This window comes from Punica granatum, chromosome 6, assembly GCF_007655135.1.
Source record: "Punica granatum isolate Tunisia-2019 chromosome 6, ASM765513v2, whole genome shotgun sequence".
Lineage (NCBI taxonomy): Eukaryota > Viridiplantae > Streptophyta > Magnoliopsida > Myrtales > Lythraceae > Punica > Punica granatum.
In genome coordinates, this window is record NC_045132.1 from 10332862 (window position 1) to 10355196 (window position 22335).

At 50.4% G+C, this 22335-nt stretch overlaps 1 protein-coding gene across 1 annotated transcript; it reads right to left on the reverse strand.

Annotated features, from left to right (window-relative positions):
• Nucleotides 1-18373: 18373 nt before the first annotated feature.
• On the reverse strand, nucleotides 18374-20718 carry LOC116212139 (pollen-specific leucine-rich repeat extensin-like protein 1). Its single transcript, XM_031546712.1, has 2 exons — nucleotides 19771-20718; nucleotides 18374-18670 (listed from the first exon to the last, which is right to left on the reverse strand). The coding sequence occupies exons 1-2, from the start codon at nucleotides 20716-20718 to the stop codon at nucleotides 18374-18376; spliced, it is 1245 nt and encodes a 414-aa protein (XP_031402572.1).
• Between the last annotated feature and the right edge of the window lie 1617 nt (nucleotides 20719-22335).

Sequence of the window (22335 nt, forward strand, 5' to 3'; positions counted from 1 at the left end):
TCTTGCAAAAGTACAGCCCCAACGCCTACACCACTAGCATCGCACTCAACTTCAAATAACTTATCAAAACTTGGCAAAGCAAGCACGAGAGCTGAACATAACTTCTCCTTAATCAATTCAAAGCTCTACTCAGCTTCCTTTCCCCAATGAAACCTACCCTTCTTCAAACATTCAGTAATTGGGGACATAATAGAGCTGAAATCACGAATAAATCGCCTATAAAATGTAGCCAAGCCATGGAAACTCCGAACCTCCCCTACTGACTTCGGCGTAGGCCAATCACGAATCGCCCAAACCTTCTCCTCATCTACCCGAATACCATGAGCACTCATAATATATCCGAGGAACAACAACTCAGATTTCATGAAACTACACTTCTTCATGTTCACATAAAGCTTGTTCTCACGCAACACAAGCAAAACCTCATGTAAGTGCTCTAAATGCTCGTCAGCTGATTTGCTATATATTAAGCTATCATCAAAGTATACCATCACAAAACGCCCAATCAAAGACTTGAGTACTTGATTCATAAGCCTCATGAAAGTGCTCAGGGCGTTGGAAAGGTCGAATGGCATGACAAGCCACTCATAGAGGCCATCCCTTGTTTTGAACGCGATTTTCCATTCATCTCCTGGTCGAATACGAATCTGGTGGTACCCACTCCGCAAGTCGATCTTTAAAAACACCGCTGACCCATGGAGCTGATTCAGCATATCATCGAGCTGAGGAATATGAAACTTGTAGCCCATCGTGATTTTGTTGATTGCACGGCTGTACGGATCCGAATGTGGACTCTCGTCGGGGCCCGCATGCGCACTTTTGAATCGCGCGGCTTGGGAGTGTCCACCTTCCCGTGGGGACGCATGACGGACACGCGTGAGAGAAGGAGTCGCCACTTATCATTTTACGACCCCAAGGTCAAGGGCGGATAAGTTACCCGGGTCTAGGGGTATGGAACACCTAGTTTGTCGTTAAGGCATTGATCTGTGCGGAACCGAAAAATCCGTGTTCGGGGGTTCATGTTACGTGCGGGCCTATATCTCGCACGCCCTTTCGGTACTCTAGTTTGCTAGGCTTGCATGTTTTATTATTTACCGCATGAATTAAGCTGCACTCGGCTCGCACGTTTTGACACCGGAGATTCGATGAATTAAACGATGTCGGTGGAGAAGCCGAGAGAGAAGTAAACTCGTGTGTCGGGGAATTGGTTCACAATCTTACGTTACAGTTTATCGAACCATGGAGGTTGAATCCCTGCGTGAACCAGAACCGCGAGTTCTTGGATTTATTTTCCTTTGGGCAAGCATTAAACCGATTCGATTAATTCTACTCTCGGACCGTTCGCTTACCGACTGGAATTCTTACAGAATGAATGTACAAAATAAAAGTCCTTACAATGCTCTCGAAAACAATAAATACAAATTGCATAATGGCCGAATTCCAGTCGACTCGCTTTCGGTTATTATTCCGCTCTAACTCACCGTGAGTTTAGGGAAAAGACCGAAGAACTGAAATTCAATGCACGCTCTCACTGAATAGGGCGTTGGACCCTGTGAGTGTTGATTAGGGCGTTGGACCCTGTGATCGATGATTAGGACGTTGAACCCTAATATTATTCGGCCTAAGGATCAGGCTCGACCCGCATGGCAAACAGGTACGGAAAGATAACACGCAACATGTTAATAACAGACAAGATGTTTGTTATTATCGTGTTTACGTGAATTAACAGATTATTAACCCAGACATGTTTTTGCAAGCAAATGCCATATGCTAAGCAAAACACGTGCCAATGTTTTAGCATTCGGCTTTTGATTTGAGAACCTGACATATCGGGTGTCCGTAGTCAAGTTTCGTGTGTGTGGATTATTTTTACAGTGATTCGGTGTTGTGACACTGAATTACCACTGGATTAACCCAACTCGTGTTTTGACTCTAAATTTAGAACCTAGAGTTCCGCCTAGCCATTTTCTAGCGTTTGGTTAGATCGAGTGAAATGATTAGTCAGGTAATTGTATTTTTGATACAGAATACCCGACTAGCACCCTAAACAAAGCTAAGATGACGCCAAATCACAAAATGATGTTCTTGCCCTTGATTTGAAAATTTGTTTTCAGAAAAGGAGAACAACACAATACGGATTTGAAAGTGTGAGGATTTTGAAAAGGGCATTAACACCGTTTTTTAATTCGTCGACGCGAGTTACAAATTAATGTCCAATTCGTGCAAAGTTGTTTAAATTGAATGAATTAACCGTGTGAGCATCCCGATTAACCCGTTCGTGGAATTAATGCTTAAGGTTATTGCTGAATGCATTAATTATGAAAACGATTCGTGATTCGACGACCAAAACGAATCCGTAATGATCAAGAATAATCCGGTTGAATAACCGACAATATCCTTATAACCGAATGGATCCGAATGAGTCCTCGATACATAAATCCATGCATATTTGTTTTAAAAAAGGTTTTAAACGATGCTTTAACATGGGCATCGTGGAGATATCGAAATTACAAATTCACACAATCTGAGAAACGAATTGAACTCGAGTTAAGGAAATCATTCTTGATCCATGAAAGGCCGAGAAACCCTCGGCTTCACCTTTTCAAAGATGGCTGAAAGCTCTCATGGCTCAATTCGAGTCACAAATGATTTCCTTGCCTCGGTTTAATTGATTTTCGCATGCTCAAGCATCAACCATGATGAATAACACGTTTTTAACAAAAGCCGGTATTATCATGATTTTATTAACTCATTTAAACATGCAAACATTCACAAACATGTTATTTAAAGAATAGATAAAATAATACCGGCTTCATGCATGTGAGAACAACAAAGTAAACTCGGAAACTAACTTGGATCGGCTAAGGAGACCAATCTTAACCCGAAAAGAGCAACTTAAGTCTCGGCCATCTCGTTTAGAGACTTTGCCGAGAGCTTGCTTGCCATTTCCGGGTCCGGATGGTCTTCCGTATGACGATCCCAACCTTTTTATGACATGCTAGCAAGTTATGAGGTAATAAACATGCATAATATAACATAAAAATGCATAAAACTTAAATATTGCAAGTTAAACATGGATAAAACGCCCTAATACTCCATAGCCATGTAAAAATATGAAAAGCCCTAACTCCTCTAAGTCGAGAATATTTTACCTAGCCTCGGGATACGAGGAAAGAGTCGGGGAAGTGTTCGAGAGTCGGGTGACTCAGTTGAACACTTGAATGAACGTTCGGGACACGGGAGGGCTTGGAACGCACGGCTAAGCGCGCGGTGGTGGTGTTTGGCGCGCGGGCAGGCGCTGGGTGCTTGGACGCGCGGGGACGAACCCGCGGATGCGTGGTGACGAGCGCGTGGATGCGCGGGCAGACGTTCGGTGCGTCACGGGTGCATGCGTGCATGCATGCACGCGGAAGAACGTGCGGGACGTTCGGCAGGCGCACGGGCGCGCGCGGTGACTGGAGCAGGACCTTCCGCGCGGTGACTGACGCTGCACGGGCGCGCGCACGGGCACACGCACGCTGATGGACGCTCGGCTGAGCGCGCGGGCGGGTGACGGGTGCACTGTTCACCCGAGAGTGACGGTTTCGCCCGAAATGCACTAATTGACCTGAAACAATAATTTAAAGACTTCAAATGGAAAAGCCAACTTCACCAATGAACTCCATGGGTCCAAAATGAGTGGGATATGGAGTTTGGAAATTTTTGAAGTTAAGTCGGGATGATGAACACCTGCTTCCGACTTAAGAACTTCGGGTTTTGTTCGATGTTTTCTTTTCTATTTTTTCGAAGATGAAGCTTGCTGGTTCTTGGCTGCTATTAGCTATGGAGTTTGAGAGGATTTTTAGAGGGAAAAAGCTAGTGAGAAGTGTGCAAGAGGAGAAGTGATTAAGTTAATCACTTTTGGGCAATTTATAGTTAAAACTAATGGGCAATTAAGCAAAGCAAAGCATCATTAGTGGGACCATTAGCAAATTTCGGCCACCCTAATGAGGATGAGGATGAATGTGGACCAAGTGTTCTTGATCTGGAAGAGCCAAGAGCATTAATGGAGATGGAGTTGATGGCTTGAGTGTTGTCTTCAACTTCCCAAGATATTTTGGGCTAGGTGAGTGCAAGAGAAGAGGAGGAAGAGGCTGAAGTTTTCGGGGCAAGGGGCCGCTGCCCTTGGGCAGCCCGTGGGTGCCACGGCCCATGAGGAGAAACTGGGAGAAAGCTCGAGTCTCGATTGGTCGCGCATTTGAAGTCCGTGGTACGAATTGAACGTCGAATTGTCGATATGCGCGAAAAAACGGTTTTAACGAGCCTAAGATTGGCATTTTTCATGGAGAAATGTACCGGAAGCGTACGAGGCTCGGAAGCCGGTTTTGCTCATTACAGGTGACCAAAGCGAACTTGTCCGCTTCTGACAGCATATCTTGTGTCTGCATCTCACGTTGGTCATTCTGACATAAATTGTCAGACAACGTGAACAATTGTCCCTTAAGCCGGTAATGCTAACGTGGGGCCGGAGATGTCATAGGAGGCCGAAACTGAATTTCTCAGAATGATTTCTGAGTTGCTTGGGCACTCCGGAGATTACTGTAATCTCTGTTTGTCGAGATCAGACCTCCAAGGACTTGAAAAATGTATCTCAGACCTCTAAAGCACTGCTCGGGAGGTCTAGATCACGACGATTCCACGTTGAGCCTTGAGAAGGCTAGCATGGTGTAGGGTAGACACCCGGCGTCAAGTTTCCGTAAAAAGGGCCTCCGGATATGCATTTCCACCGAAAATGGCCATTTCCGCTCCATGGAGGTTACTCGGGAAACTGAAAAGGATTTTGCCGTCTGTTTTGCCCAATTGTGAATGTCCGCTAGAGTTTTCAGGGCAATGCGGTATGAACTTCGTTTGCCGCAATTCCATCAGACCAGTCTCCGGCTATACTCTTCCGAAGAGGGGTATGCTTGTTTTGCCGCTCGGAAGTCATTTGAAGTGACTGTGTGACTTCCAAGAGACAATCTGAAGCATTGTTCATGCTCTGTGTGCTGGTGGAGCATGGCCGAATATGACATTTGGAATTAACCTTTCTCCAGGAAACCGGCATTTTTGGACTTCCACTGAAAAGTTGTCTGTATATAGAAAGTTGTTCTGTATAAAGTAGATGATTTGAAAAATGCCTTTGGGGACACTTTTCATCTGTTTGGCATTGAAGTGGATTTTTGAAGTCCAATATTGGTTATCTTCCGACGATCGAGCGAACTATCGGAAAATAGTATTGTCCGTGTGATTTACTGAAAATGCCGGTTTTGTACATTGTTGAGCTCTCTGGTTGCCGTTTGGTGACCCCTAGAGCCCTTCTGTCAGGTGTATGTGTCATTTGCCTGATTTTGCCGACTTGAGGATGAATAGTGATTTTTCGCTCTGTTGAGCCGTTTTTCTGCACTCTGCTCAAGTCATAGCTTGTATGCTGTCAATGAGCTTCATTTGCTGGATGGACCAAAATGGGGTGTTGACAGCTTGCCCCTCTTTGGCTGGATGCTCGGATAGAGGATTCAGCCAAAGACATAAAGAAGAACCCCGTTTTGGTCGGAGTGATTCGCTTTGCCATCTCCCTTGACAATCTTTTCATCCCTCTTTGGATATGAAGGGAATTGTGTACCTAATGTGAAGAAGGAAGAAATAAAATAAGGTTTGGACAAGCTTTTGCATAAAGCAAAGAAAAGATGTACGAAGACAGCATATGCAGTAACATGAAATGACATAAAAGGGAAACATGCAAATAGTGCGCGGTTGGAAGTAAAGAGTACAAAGGTTAATGGGAAGTGCGAAGCTTAAGGGAAAGTGCAAGGCTTAATGGAAATTGCAAAGTGCAAGGCAAAAGAGAGGGCGCTTGCCCTAAGTTTTGCAAGACGTGTAAGTGAGAGGACCTAGCAAACTTGAAAAGCAATAAAGTAAACTTGCACGGGTTAGCAGACCCGGCAAGGTTGCAGAAAAGTAAGCTCGCACGGGTTAGCAGACCCGACAAGGTTCCAGGAAAGTAAGCTCGCACGGGTTAGCAGATCCGGCAAGGTTGTAGAAAAGTAACCTTGCACGGGTTAGCAGACCCAGCAAGGTTGCAAGAAGCATGAGCAAGGTGGCTCGGCGAACTTGCGGTGTAGGAAAGTAAGTTCGCACGGGTTAGCAGATCCGACAATGTTGCAGAAAAGTAAGCTTGCACGGGTTAGCAGACCCGGCAAGGTTGCAAGAGGCACGAGCGAGGTGGCTCAGCGAACTTGCAGTGCAGGAAAGTAAGCTCGCACGGGTTAGCAGACCCAACAAGGTTGCAGAAAGTAAACTCGCACGGGTTAGCAGACCCGGCAAGGTTGCAGAAAAGTAAACTCGCACGGGTTAGCAGACCTGACAAGGTTGCAAGAGGCACGAGCGAGGTGGCTCGACGAACTTGCGGTGCAGGAAAGTAAGCTCGCACGGGTTAGCAGACCCGCCAAGGTTGTAGAAAAGTAAACTCGCACGGGTTAGCAGACCCGGCAAGGTTGCAAGAGAGTAAACTCGCACGGGTTAGTAGACCCGGCAAGGTTGCAAGAGGCACGAGCGAGGTGGCTCGGCGAACTTGCGGTGCAGGAAAGTAAGCTCGCACGGGTTAGTAGACCCGGTAAGGTTGCAGAAAAGTAAACTCGAACGGGTTAGCAGACTCGGCAAGGTTGCAAGAGGCACGAGCGAGGTGGCTCGGCGAACTTGCGGTGCAGGAAAGTAAGCTCGCACGGGTTAGCAGACCCGGCAAGGTTGCAGAAAAGTAAACTCGCACGGGTGTGCGCACCCGAATTTTATCTCGTCAGGGCACGCATGCGCGAAGCCTATGCAACGCGGCTTGGGAGTGTCCACCTTCCCGGGGACGCACGACGGACGCGCGTGAGAAGGAGTCGCCACTTACTGTTTACGACCCGTAGGTCGAGGGCCGTTAAGTCGCCCGGGTCTAGGGGTACGGGGTACACCAAAATGTTAAGGCAATGATCATGCGGAACCGAAAATTCCGGATTCGGTGGTTCTATTACGTACGGGCCTATATCCCGCACACCCTTTCGGTACTCTAGTTTGCTAGGCTTGTCGTTTTTTTTGTTTATTTACCACGTGATTTAGGATTGCTCTTGACTCACCCGTTTTGACACCGTAAAGTTGGTGAATTGATTGAATTGGGCCAAGAACCCGAAAGGCGAGTAGGCTTGTGCGTCGAGGGATCGGTTCACTATCTTATCGTTACAGTTCCTCAAACAGTGATGGTCAATTCCCTGCGCGAACCGAGACCACGATTATTCAAGCTTACTCAACTCTTGGTGACGATAGACCAACTTAACCGATTCGACACTTGGACCTCTCGCTCACCGATCGGGGATCCTTACAAGTGAATGAGTGAATATACAAATGAAATTCTCACAACGCCTCTCGAATAATTACAAAGTATAACTGAATAAGTAAATGGATCCCGATCGGTTTACGTTGGGCCAATATTCCGCTCCGGCTCACCGTGTGTTTTGAATAACTGATAAGTAAATTAAGGCAACGCGGGCTCAAGGAGCCGGGGGTCGGGTCCGATTGATCCAACGGTTTACAAGAGAACCTGTTGATTCCCACTGTAACCGTTGGACCGATCGAGCTCCCGGGTGATATCTAAACCCGTTTCACACATCCAATCCAAATTGCCTTCCACATAGGCCATGTTTGGAGTATGATGGTGAATTGAGACTAGATCCCATTCCGCACTCGGGTTGCATGCACTCAGTGAGTTAGGAGGTGTTGGGCCTCGTGTTCGGTGGTTTGGGGCGTTGGACCCCGTGCAACACGTAACCTATAGGTTCGGGCCCGAACCCCAACAAATTAGCAAAGACAAATGGAAAACAGAAGAAAAATGATAAAAAAACGACGAGAAACAGACAACAACTGACAAATAGAGGTGAATACAGACAAATGGTGTATTAGGCCGAGTGTACATGATTTAATCAGTTATTAACCGGGGTTGATTAACAAACAATGTGTCTAACCTAGGCAAACATAGATGGTGGACTAGAATAGGGTTCTAAGCCAATTACGTGTGTGAATTTTTTTTAAGATTCTTTTTCAGTGAGATGACACTACGGTTTCACCGAATTAGCCAAACTCGTATTTTGACTCTAGATTGGAATCTAATATTCCACCTACCCATTATCTAATGTTCGTTTAAGTCGAGTGCATGATTAATCCGGTTCTTCGTATTTTGTAATTGAAATAAAATGTTCACCACCGAATCTACGATAGGAAGATAGAAACATCGAAAATGAACGGAATGGGCCGTGCGAATGAAACTCGCCCCCGAACGGGTTGCCCTTTCTCGCCCATAGATCAAGGTGTTTCCAACTCCCTAACGCCTAGGATATCGGTGAATCTCGTAATGACGATTATGTCATTGGATAATAAAACGTGTGATGTTAGTGTACAAATTGAAGATCGCGTGACACGAAGAAGTCTAGGGAGGACTCGCGCGTCCCGACTTGAGCCGCCTCAAATCGGGCTCGGACTCGAGTCGTAGCACGCGAGTACTCGTTAGACGTCGATTTTATTCGTGTTACACGTCTCGGTGTTTTGAAATTGTGGGCTTTTTAAGGAAAAGGGCATTCTCGCCGTTCCGTGAGCCATCGACGTGCTTACGAATTAATAATCAATTTATCCAATTATTTAGTCCAAGTAGTTTAATTAATCAAATGACGCGTCCCATTTTCCCGTTTGTGAGATTTTTCGGTGATTATTGTTCCACATTGCGGTTACGGTTTTGATGGGCGATATGTGGATTTAACAGGTGGTTATCCGAAACCGACATGCCTAACAAATAATAAACATGTAGACAACGATTAAAAGGAAGCGTAATTACGAACAATTCCAAGGATCAACTTCGGAATGATGAAGAGACAACCGGAACTCCAAAAGAGGTCACGGAGGAGTCGGCCACCCCCCAAGGGTAATTGGCCGAATACTCCTTGACCCGATTTGGGTTTCAGTGGGTCTCTCACGTCATTCCTAATCGTCCCTTGCATACATCATATAACATGCACGTGAGTATAACACGCAATTTCACTAAATCGACATCAACACGACCCTGATTTACACAAATAAACACGTGATACACTCAAAACACCGTATTCAAGGAATCAACGAAACGATATTAACTCACTCAACAATAAACTTGGAAATAACTCACGTGAACCGCACGGTCTCAAGGAAGAAGAGCCCTAAGGCTTCGGGTGGACCAAGGAGCCTCATGGCCCCCGTAGCAAGGAGATGGCCGTGGGTCCCCTTGGTGCAACCGAACCCTCCGAGGCCTCTCCCTCTTAGATTCCGAGTCGTTCCCTTCGTACAATCACGTCTTAGTCATGGTTATAGACCTCACGACCGTGGAGGTGGCCTAATCCGGAAAGAGGAGAGGGTCATGGACCCTTGAGAGCCAAAGAGGCTCACGGCCCCCCCTTTGTGAGGCTCGGCCGAGAGGCTCTATGGCTCTCTCGAGTCTATGACGGTCTCATCCTTTCGGATCCGGACCATTCCACGTTATGCATGCGTGTTCTTACGACATATGGACGTGATAGAAAAATAAAATACAATGACGATGCATGGCTTGCATGGGAACTTAGATCCGAAAGAAAAATGACGTCTTTCATGCTTCCCGGTTCTTTAAATCATGTTATCATTTCATACAAGCAAATATCGAGGACCCTAACTTCTCTAAGTCGTAGAGAGACGTTACCTAGCCTCGATGCATGAGGGAAAGAGTCGGGGAAGCGGCCTTGGGAGTCGCAAGACTTGGCTTGGGCGCTACGGGTTACGGGACCCGAGAGGTGGCAGCAGCGGCAGCTCGGGAAAAACGGGGTCGGTACCCTAGCTCCGACCACGGCACGGTGCAAGATCGAGCTCGTTGGACTCCTAAGGGGCGAATCTAGACGTTCGTGGACAGATCCGAACATGCCAAACCCTGGACAAGCCCGAAACAGTGAGAGAAAGTTCGGTAAAGAAAAGAGGACCCGGTAAAGAAGAAACGGGTGGAACGGTGGTTGTGCACGGTGGATCGGCCCTCGGACCGTGACCACCACTTCATGGGGGAGGGTGAGGATTATGAGGAACCCTTTGAACGTGATGGCACGACTCGACAAAGTCGTGGGAGGAAATGGCACGTTATTGAAGTCCGGGGCACGCGGGTGGCGTCCTTGAGACCCGACTATTCGCACCGCCAAAACGTGATGATAGAGGCTCCAAATGAAAAATCTAAGCCCGGAAATGGACTGAGGGGTGGGAAATATGTAGGCTAGGGAGTGGTAAATTTTGGCTTAAGTCGGGTCGGGTGGTTACCGGAATACCGGGCGGTTTTCCGGTGATTTTGGCCAGTTCCGGCCTTGATAAGGGCTGGACGAAAGTGAGGGAGAGGGCTGGAGCTTGAGAGGTTTTTGGAGAGATGTTGGCTTGAGAGAGAGTGAAGTTGAAGAAGTGATTAAGGTTAATGATGAATGGGAACTTATAAGGAAGACTAATGGCTTGCTTTTGTGAAGTTAATTGCGGTTAGGAGGCTTAAGAAAGGGCTGCCGAAAATATCAAGGCAATTAGGGAGGGGTTTGTGTCATGTTGAGTGTGGGGAAAGCAAGGGAAAGTTGATGGGAGGTGATGGGGAAGTGATAGGAAGTGATGGGTGTAAGAAGGATTTGAATTTTGTGGTGGATGGAAGGGGAAAACCCCTTGGAGCCGCCAGGTTTGGGGAATAGCCGCGACTAATTGCGGCCAAGCCGCGGCTTGGGGATCGAGCCGAGATCTTGGGTTTGAGCCGTGGCTTGGTGGCTTGGCTTGGCTGAGCTGTGGGTCCCATTTGACTAAGAGAAAAGCTGAGAAAAGTTCGAGACTTGATTGAGCGCGCGTCCGATCTCCGATGTCCGATTAATTAATAGATTTGGAATGCTTGAACGAATAGGATTTGAATGAGCCTAATATCGCCATACTTCATGTGAACGAATGTTCGGGTGACTCGGCGCCTCAGGAGTCGGTTTTGCCCTGTTTGGACATTCAGAGTGGAGTTGAGTGTCCCCGTTCTCCAATTGCTCCTTTGTGCATCGTAGTGCCCGTCTCGGTGAGCCTTTTGTCTTGTGCGGGATCGTTGGCTCGCTGTCCTTGACCAAAGACCGTTAGCCGGGGAAGACCTAGGGACTTGCGACCCGGGCTTTCTCAGTGTTTCTCGAGTGTCTCGAGGTGTTCGGGGATCGCTGCGATCTCTGTTCTCCATGAATGTGCCCCGAAGATTCGTGGGAGGTGTTTGTGACCACTGAAACATCCCTCGGGAAACCCTGTAGAGTTCCGAAAGGTCATCTGAAGCTTGTTCCATGACCCCGGTGCTGTTTACTCGTCAGTGGATCGGGCCGCGGGAGCCCTGTCAGAAAAGGCGTCTGTGAGAGATCGGGGGTGTCCCGGCTTAAGCAGGATGCCTCTGGAACGAGCTCAGACATGTCGTTGGTCACTTTGGTACTGATAGGGATTTTTAGAGTCCCATATTGGGCACCTTTCGGTGTTTCAGTGATTCGGTGATGAATAGTGCCGCAGTGCCAGCTCCTGTTGCTTTGGGACTTGTCGTCTGCTTACTCTTCCGATCGCCCTCTCATGCTTACCTAGGGACCCTACTTTCTCTTGTCATTCATGTCCCCGTGCCCACATGTTCGTCCCCGATTGTCGGGTGATGAATAGCAACCCGGGCTTTGGCCGGGAATTCTCGTGTAGGGAGCCGGTGGGGCCAAAATGGGGTGCTGACAGCTTGCCCCTCTTTGGTTGCATGCTCGGTTAGAGGATGTGGCCAAAGATTATGAGAAGCACCCTCTTTTGAGTCCGGCGATTGCTCTGATATCTTTCCCCATGGTTGCTTGTACCCTGCTTGGATGCACCGGGATATCGTGCAGGGAATCAGAACCGGGATGAACCCGAAACAGGAATTTAAATCGGGACGGACCCGAACATGAATTTAAATCAGGATGGACCCGAAACAGACTGGGATGGACCCGAATAGGAATTTTAAACCAAGATGGACCCGAACAAGAATTTAAACCGGGATGGACCTGAACAGGAATTTAAACCGGGATGGACCCGAATAGGAATTTTAAACCGGGATGGACCCGATTAGACCGGGATAGACCCGAAACAGACCGAGATGGACCCAAATAGGAACTTTTAACCGGGATGGACCCGAATAGACCAGGATAGACTCGAAACAGACCGGGATGGACCCGAATAGGAACTTTTAACCGGGATGGACCCGAAATAGACTGGGATGGACCTGAATAGGAATTTTTAACCGGGATGGACCCGAAACAGACCGGGATGGACCCGAATAGACCGGGATGGAATTTAGAATTTGCATGGAGCGCTGTGTGATATGGCTCGCTTGGCGCTCGGGTCTGGACCGCCTCATGCGCGACGGCTGATGATGACCTTCTATCGTTTGTCATTCTTTGAACATCGTCGGTTTGGGCGATGTGGCGCATCCCTCGACGATTTCCGGCGCCTCGAGAGCAGGACCTGCCGCGTGAGGCAGACATGAATCCGTCGGCGGGGAGCATCCTTTGGGGTTCCCGATCGCGCCTGAACGTAGAAAAGAAAAAGCCTACAAAGGATGTTAGTCGCGCAAAATCGTTGAGACTACGACGCGTAAAAGGAATCTATGTAAAGATGTATCGGGGACGTGATATTGGTGGCCAATTGGAGGGCGACCGCGTCCCTGTCGGAGAATGGCTTTTTCTGAGACGGGTAACCCTCAGAATATGTGCATAAAGGTAAAGGAAGAGATCTTATGGGATCCTCCAAATCAAGGATACGTCGATTCGACCCCATTCCGAGGCGAGTCTTGAGCCTGGAGAGTCGAAGAGAGTTTGCTTGCGTCGGAGAATGCCGAACTACTACTCGGTGTAGCTTCACGGAGAAGTGTTGCCTTTCTTTCGTGGTCGAGCCGACATTGTCCCCTAACTTTTGCCTAGGCCGCGAGATGCGTGATAACCTAGCGAGGTATTTTATTTGATTTTTCTCACATGAATGCTCACCTTTTGCTACGATCACCCATGTTTGGGTGGGATCGCACCCCTCGGATCCTCTGACTTTTGCCTAGGCCGCCCTTTGAGGGTTTTCGACCTAGCGAGGAAATGATTTATGCTCTCCTTTTGCCGCGACTCCCCTTTGAGGGATTTTATGTCGTGCCACTCGTTCCCTAGCTTTTGCCTAGGCCGCCTCGAGGAGGTTTTCGACCTAGCAGGAGAATTTTTTTTTTCTCAAGAAGGTTTTGCATTGGACAAATGGCGGGAGTTGGTACTCGTGTATGTGAACAGAAATGTTTTACAATGAAACGGGTGCGAGGCCCGGAGAATGAAAAGCAAACACGAGTCATCAGGGATAATACTTCTTGATGGCGTCAGCATTGACAGGAAGTGCATTTTCGGTGCCGTCCATATCGCTCAAAATGACTGCTCCCCCGGAGAAAGTCTCTTTAACGACGAAGGGACCGTCGTATTTGTACGAGAACTTCCCTCGAGAATCGGGTGCGACATGTAAGACCTTTCTCAAGACAAGGTCACCGGGACTAAACTCTCGGTGACAGACCTTGGCGTTGAATGCTCGAGCCATCCTCTGTTGGTAGCACTGTCCGTGGCATAGTGCTTTCAACCTTTTCTCGTCAATGAGGTTTAATTGCTCGTATCGTTGTCTTGCCCATTCCGCTTCCTCAAGTTTGGCCTCGGCAAGGATCCTCATGGAAGGGATCTCGACCTCAATTGGGAGGACTGCCTCCATGCCGTAGACCAAGGAGTGTGCGGTTGCCCCGGTTGAAGTCCGTATGGATGTTCGGTACGCTAGGAGTGCATAGGGGAGCATCTCGTGCCAATCCTTATAGTTCACCGTCATTTTTTCGATGATCTTCTTGATGTTTTTATTTGCCGCCTCCACCGCACCGTTCATTTGGGGTGATATGGGGTGGAGTTGCGGTGTTGGATTTTGAATTGTGCATAGAGCTCGTCGATAACCTTGTTGTTCAAGTTCTTGGCATTGTCCGTGATGATTGTCGCAGGGACCTCGTACCGGGCAATGACGTCGCGTCTGAGAAAACGGGCCACGGCTTTTGCGGTGACTGACGCGAGAGTGATAGCCTCGATCCACTTGGTGAAGTAATTGATTGTTACCAAGATAAACATATGTCCGTTAGACGCTTTGGGGTTGATCGGGCCAATCACGTCCATCCCCCACATTGAGAAAGGCCACGGGGCTGTCATAGGGCGTAGCTCATTGGGCGGCGCTTTAATCTGATCGGCATAAACCTGGCATTGGTGGCAATGCCTGACGTGCTTTACACAATCAGTCTCCATGGTGGACCAGTAATAGCCTAAGCGCATAATCTTTTTAGCGAGCATGAGGCCATTCATATGGGGTCCGCAATTTCCTCCGTGCACTTCCTCCATAAGACGTCATGATTCGTGTTCGTCGATGCACCGAATAAGCGTGGAATCAAAGGAACGGCGGTATAGTATCTCGCCGCTCAGAAAGTAGTGTATCGCGAGGCGTCTGAGTGTCTTTCGATCGCGGCGATCGGTGAACGGGGGGTATTGGCCCATTTGTAAGAAGTTCCTGATGTCTTCGTACCACGGCTTTGTTTCGGACGCTTCGATTGCGGTTCAATGGGCCGGGCCTTTGGCCACCTCGATTTCGAGAGGTTCGATGACGTTCCCCTCTGAGATGCTCGCCATAGATGCAATGGTCGCGAGCGCGTTCGCAAACTGATTCTTCGCGCGTGGAGTGTAGGTGAATGAGATCTTCTCAAAACTCTTTGCCAATTCCTTAAGGTACTCATGGTATGGGACTAATTTCGTGTCCTTTGTCTTCCATTGCCCTAGAGTTTGGAAGATTGTGAGCATGGAGTCACCGAATACCTCTAACTCCTTCACCTTGAAATCGATTGCCGCTTGCAAACCGAGGATGCACGCCTCGTACTCGGCCACATTATTGGTACAGGAGAAATCCACTTTTGCAGCGACCGGATAATGAAGCCCGTCCGGGGATATCAACACTGCCCCAACTACGGATCCCACGGAATTGACAGCCCCGTCGAAGTACATCTTCCATGTTGGCTCTTCCTTCTCTTCATCTACCTGGAGGATTCCTTCATCCGAGAAGTCCATTTTGATCGGCGTGTTGTCGTTGATCGAAAATTCTGCTAGGTAGTCGGTAATCGCTTGCCCCTTGACAAACGTGCGGGACACGTACTCTATGTCGTATTCCGTCAGTTGACAGCGCCATTTTGTGATGTTCTTCATGGAGGAGGGGCTATTGAGCAAATATCGTAGGGGGTCCGCTTTTGACAGCAAGCGGATTGTGTGATAAAGCGTGTACTGTCGGAGCCTTTGCATGACCCATACTAACGTGCAACACATTTTTTCAATCTCCGGATAATTGGATTCCCCTTCAGTGAACTTCTTGCTCAAGTAATATATCACCCTTTCCGTGCGCGTTGACTCGTCTTCTTGCCCTAGCATGCACCCTAAGGATTGCCGGCGTACCGTGAGGTATAAAATGAGGGGCTGATTCGGCATGGGTGGAACCAATATCGGCGATTGAATTAGGTAGGCCTTGATGGTGTCGAAGGCCTTCTGGCATTCGTGGTCCCACTCTATCGCTGCATTTTTGCGGAGCAAGCGAAAGAGCGGTTGACACTTATCCGTCAGGTTTGCGATGAAGTGCACAATGTAGTTCAGCCACCCCAAGAAGCCGCGTACCTCTCGAACCGTCGACGGCGGGGGAAGCTCTTTGATCGCCTTGACTTTGTCCGGATCCACTTCGATACCGCGCTCACTAACCACGAATCCTAGCAGCTTTCCTGATCGGGCACCAAATGTACATTTTGCCGGATTAAGCCGGAACTTGTATTCTTTTAAATGATCGAAAAGGCACTTCAGGTTGACAAGGTGGTCTTCTCCCTCTTTGGACTTGGCGATCATGTCGTCGACATATACGTCGACTTCTTTGTGCATCATGTCGTGGAACAATGTGACCATAGCCCTCTGATAAGTTGCCCCTGCGTTCTTCAGGTCGAAAGGCATAACGCGGTAGCAAAAAGTTCCCCACATCGTGGTGAACGTCGTCTTGAGTTTGTCCTTTTCGGCCATCCGAATTTGATTGTATCCGGAGAAGCCGTCCATGAAAGAGAACTGGGCGTGGCGTGCCGTATTGTCGACTAGGACGTCAATGTGTGGTAAGGGGAAATTGTCTTTAGGGCTGGCTTTGTTGAGGTCTCGATAGTCGACGCAGACTCGGACTCTTCCATCTTTCTTTTCCACTGGCATAATGTTTGCCACCCACTCGGAATAGTTGCAGACTTCGAGGAACCCCGCATTGATCTGTTTGACGACCTCTTCTTTGATGCGGAGGAGAAGGCTAGCCCACTGCCGTCGTAACTATTAGCGCTTGGGCGGGAATTTCTCAATGTCGAGTGGAAGGAAGTGCTCGACTATTGAAGGGTCTAAGCCGGGCATGTCAGCATAGGACCAGGCGAAGACCTCTTGGTATTCCTTTAGGAAGTCGATCATCCAGGCTCGTTGTGCGGGGTCGAGGGCTGTCCCAATTTTCAAGGTGCGGGGCTCTTCTTTGGTGCCCACGTTGATCTCTTTCGTTGGCTCGACCGAGGTGATTTGATGGTCCTCGAGGCGACGCAAACTCTCTTTTATCTCGGGCACTTGACTGTCCTCGGGAAGCCCTTCCCCAAAGTATACGGGTTGGGGCTCACCGAGGTGCTCTTCGAATGGGTTCGAATCGAAGTGTCGGGGATTTGGATTCGAGTGGAGCTTGGAAATTCGAGAGAATCGTCTTAGAAAATTTTGAGTGCTGCGAAATAAAGAATAGGAAAAGGAGATGAAACGCATGATAGTTCAAAAAATGCATGTAGAGATTTCATTGATAATATGAACATGGAGCCATGATAGAAACCCCTCTCCCGTCGTGTGGCGCATGGCTATGCCGACACGTGGGGAACATCTTATACATAGATAAGCCTTAAACATCGGCAATCACAGCTGAGTAGCGCGGGATTGAGGTCCAGTTGTCAAGCTCCTCATTTTCCTGCGCCAGGCGGATGTGAACCCCTCAAGGAGTCTCCTCAGTGACGGCATACATGGCTGACGGAGCGGCAGGAGTGTCGTCGGAGTCCGACGAAGGGCCGTCAAGAGTGTGCCCGATGGTGTGTGAAGGCCCGGGAAAGAAGTGGGATAGCGGGGGGACTGGAATGCCCCTGTTGAGCCTCCCATAGCGCGCGGCGAAGCGGCGGAGATGGTTGCCTCTGCGGGCTTCAACGATTTCATGGCAGGAGGGGCGAAAGCCGAGTCCCCTCCTATGCTTGTATTCCTCGATTTTGATAGGGCGGCTGATCCCTTGTTCGCGCGCCCCGAGACCGGTGCCGGGGATGTAGTTGTTGCGCAAGAGCACCTTCCCTATCATGCGGTCGGTACGGGATGGTCCAATCTCTCCATAGTCCCGGATGACGGAGATGGTTTCGAACGAATGGAACGTGAGGTTTTCATCATCCCCGACGCTGATGTAGGGCACCGCCGTCTCCTTGTAGATGGCGTAGTCCTCCTCTCCTTTCACCGTGATGAGCTTCTCTTCAACGATAAATTTCAGCCTTTGGTGCAGATAAGAGGGGATGGCGCTGGCCGAGTGGATCCAAGGCCTCCCGAGCAGTAGGCTGAACGCGTTCGGGATGTCGAGCACCTGGAACATGATGATGAACGAGCACGGGCCAACGTCTATGAGGAGGTCGATTTCCCCGTTTACCTCCCTCCGTGAGCCGTCAAAGGCTCGGACCGCGGTTTTGCTCTGGCGGACGCGGTTGAGGTCCACATTCATCTGCTTCAAGGTGGTTACCGAGCAAACGTTGAGCGCGGAACCGTTATCGATCATGACCCGGTCGATGATTTAGTTGTTACATTTGTAGACAATGTGCAATGCCCGCGAATGTGTCCAGCCTTCGGACGGGAGCTCGTCGTCCAAGAACGAGATGGTATTGGAGAAGATGGAACCGACGGTCTCCTCTATCCTATCCGGAGGCATTTCCTTCAGGACCTGTGCCGCGGTCAGTACCCGGAGGAGGGCCTCTCAGTGAGGTTCCGAGCTGAGGTGGAGAGCAAGCAGTGAAATGTGAGCCGGGGACTTGGCCATTTGCTCGACCACTTTGTACTCGCTCGCCTTTATAATCTTCATGAACGATTCGGCTTCCTCTTCGGTCACCCTCTTGGATGGAAAAGGCGAGCTTTCGGGCATTGCCCCAACTTCGGTGGCGGGCGCCTTCCCTTTTGTCTCTGATTGCCGGGTTCTCATACACTCACCCCGAACGTGTCACCCCCATGACACTAAACTGCTGCTCGACGCTCCCGATGCCTCTTTCATAGGTCCAGGGGACCTTGCTGTCTGAGTATGGTTCTCGAGCGGGGACATCCACGACAAAAGGGGCCGGCGAGGCCATATGTCCCGCGAATCCGACCGTGGGCTCCTCAGGAGTGTAGTCGATCACGAAGGGAAGGGGGTTGTCTTGTGCGTCCTCGTCCCTCCCCGAGGTGCATATGGTGATCATGTTGATAGAGGGCCCCGAACCCGGCCCATGATCAGGGAGGGGGTTGGCCTGCACATTTGGGGACCTGACGGCATTGAAGGTGAGCCTGTTGCTGTCGATCCTCTTTTGGATCTTGTCTCGCAACCTCCAACAATTATCGAGAGTGTGCCCCGGCTCGCTTTGATGATACTCGCAGCTTTTAGACTGATCCTGAACGGACGGGTCAAAATTCGGCCCTGGGGATATCGGTCGAATCTGATCGCTCGCAAGGAGTTGTCGATATATGTGAGAAAGGGGGGCAGGTAAGGGCGTGTACTGCTTGCGGGGTCGGTGTTGCGTGCCGTCGGCCTGTGGACCTTGCGAAGTAGGGTTCTGCTGCGCCGGTGGAGGGTCTCTCGACACCGGGGGCTTGGGTTGAAGGGGCGGAGTCGACGCGGGAGCGTAGTGGTGGACGTACGGTTGTGAAGTCATTGGCGGCGGGACCGGTGGGGCCGAGTAATAAATTGACTGAGGTTGGTGCTGTGGGGGTGAAGGGAAGTAGGCAGGAGCGGCAGTCGGTGCGGTCGTGAGATTCACCGAATATTGCTGGGACGTCGGATGTGCCGGATTGACGGCATTAACCGAAACTTCCTTCCCTCTCCTTCCGCTGGAAGACGATGACGTTGCGGGGACCTTCTTCGAGGACCCTTCTCCTTTATCGGTGGAGCCCTCCATCCTGCCGAGCTTGATCCCCAAGTCAAGCTTTTTCCCGGCCTCGATGAGGTCGGAGAACGAAGAAGTGTGGGCCAACAGGTGCGAATAATACACCCCCCTCAGTGTGTAGTGAAACAACTGAATCTGTTGTGCTTCGTTGATCGGAGGGATGTGTTTCGCCACTTGGGCAAGCCATTTAGTAGCGTATTCCTCGAACCTTTGGCCCCGCGCCATCTCTTTTGTGCTCAATTCCAAGAGGGTGGGAGGCGCTTTCGCGCAATACTGGTATTGGTCGATGAATTTCCGGGAAAGGTCTGCCCACGTCGGAATGTCTTCGGCCTTCAGTGACATAAACCAATCGAGAGCGGATCCCGAGAGGCTGTCTTGGAAGGAGTGGATGACGAATTCCTTGTACCCCCAATACTGTAGCATCTTCCCTCGGCAATGGCGGAGGTGGTGTCGCGGATCCGTCGTGCCTTGTAGGTCTTGAACTCCGGGATCTTAAATTTCGGGGGTAGCTGCATGCCCAGGAAAAGACTACAGTCACCGTAGCGTGCATCAGGTCGAGTATCACTTGCTTGTAAGGCTCGTATCGTCTCTTCCATTCGCTTCAGTCTACGTTCTTGCTCGGCGTCGGCCTCAGGGAAAAAGTGCGTTGGTGAGGCGACCTGGGCCGCGTGAGTCGGCGTGCCTGGTTCGAGGAAGGTGGTGTTTATAGGGGGTCGTGCTTGGTAGGAGAAGTTGATGTGAAGTTGTAGAGGCGGATAGGAGGGAAGATCCGCGACTTGAGGGCGAGTCGGAGCAGGTGCGCTTGGCGCCGGAAAAATCGTCGGCGGAGGGATTGTATAGGCCGCAGCTGGGGCCGGCAGGGAAATAGGTGGCGGCGCGGATAGGACCTGATCTGAAGTGAGGAACGCTGCCTGTGGAAGAGGGACTGCCGTGGGGGCCGGTGGCGGCGGAAATGGACTGGTGAAGGGGTGAGCCATGGACATATGCAGTGTTGGCGGCGCGGGCGCATCAGTGTTCTCCGGGACTTGAGTTGGCGGAACCCAAGGGATCGGATCGACTGTTGGCCCTTGTCCCGGTGGAGGTGTGGAGCTCGAGGATGCGCGGTTCGACCCTCTAAGTAGAGCTAACAGTTCCGCCATGTTGGCGGCCATGCTCGCAGCCAATTGGTTAACCGTGCCCTCAAGTGCCGTGATGCGGGTTTGGTCATCGGAGGCGGATGATGTCAGTGAGACTTGTGGAAGGGGCGCCCCTGAAGACGTCGGGGGCGGGAGATGTGTCGGAGGGGCGCCTAAATATGCCGAAAGTATGCCTGCAAGAGTGGGAGGCGGCGGGGCGTGTGTCGGGGGCGGTTGAGAATGAACCGGGACCGGTGGATTGACTTCCTCGGAGATATCAACTCGGTCCTCTTCCGCCATTCTAAGACGCTGACGATTCAGGTACGGTGCGACGCCAGTTGCAATTTTCCTAGATTCCAAGAGTGTGTAAGGATAATGTCGACATTTCGAATGATAAGTACGGAATAAATAAAAGAACAGGATGTTATGAGATGCATGGGTTTTCAAAATGCTAATGTCATTACATTGATTTGATTCAAGTTCCATAGTTTCATAAAATACAACGCACGAAAGAAAAGGAATATAAACGTAAGCCGACATCCCTTTGAGCTCGGTGGCCGGTTGAGAGCGGCGTAGGTCCGAGCAAGGGCAAAAACGGGCGTGTCCACGAATCCTAGGGGTGGGAGATCTCGCGCGCCCTTGCACGCACTCGGTCCAACTTCGCGCTCAAACGGGCCATCTCCCTGTCTAAATGTGCGACTCGAGCGCGTGCTCGAGCCAACTCCGTCTGAAGCTCCCTGTAGTCCTCGACCTCCGCGCGAGAGTCAACAAGCTCGCAACGGAGCCTATCTCGTTCCTCCTTGATGGCCCGTAGCTCTGCGTGCATAGCCGCTTGGGTGGAGCTTTCGGCTTCGGGAGCGGGGGTAGGTGTAGCTCAGGGAGTCGGGGTGGTCTGGGACCGTTGCGGCGACGTCGATCCCTGTGAATAGAACTGGGCCACGTATGCTAGCGTCCCGTTGACGGTGGATCTCTCGAATCTGCAGGAATCTTGCGGGGGCCGTGGATGTGGAGTCGGCCCACTGAATGCGATAGGGTAGGCGATCCGCCTCGACGGGAATGTCCTGTAGGCCGCCGAGTTGTCTGATTACCCGGCCGGGGAATATGAGCGTGCTCCCCAAGTGGCTAAGGAGAGGGACTCCCACTATTCCGGGACACCCTGTGATCATGGGACCGCCGAGATCCCAACGAGCGACCCATAGGAACCGCGCGGGTGTCAACTCGCGCCAAAAGTGCCTCCATTCCGAAAAGCTGCGCTCGGGAGGTGGGATGACTGGTACTAGGCGCTCGATCAGCGAACGCTCGTCCGCAATGTAGGAGAAAGGATGTGATGAGCAAAAGGGGCGGACATGCGCGAGGAGCCAAATTTGTAGTAGGTGCGGGGATCCTCTCATCCTGCCGCGCCGAACCTCTTTAACATAGTCTAGAGACTGAACGGTCTCGGCTAATAAGGCCTCCACATAACTATGGCCTCCTACCGCTTGGAGGATGACTTGGGCTACAGCCCCGTCAATGAGGTTCGGCGAGTACGGAAACAGGAGGGTGCCGAAGATCAAGAGCAGGAACCCGTGACACGCGTCGTGCTGGTAGGACGCCGTCGAAGGTGTCAACGCACGGAGAAACGTCCAGTCGGAGAGCCACGCGATCCTGATGCCGTGATCCCATCCTTGATGAAGCTCTTGATGGACATCTTGGGTGGGTATGCCAAGGAGGTTGGAGAGTTGACTCCGAATTACCGCGAACGGGTTGGGCACAAAGATGCCTTGGGTCGTGGGCGTGGGCCTCTGGATGAGCGCCGTATGCTCCTCGATTGTGGGTGCCAATTCTGTCCCCCGAAAGTTGAACACTGTATGCCCGGGGTCCCAAAACTCGATGGCGGTCCTCAAGAAGATCCAATCCACCGGAGTTTCCGTGAACATG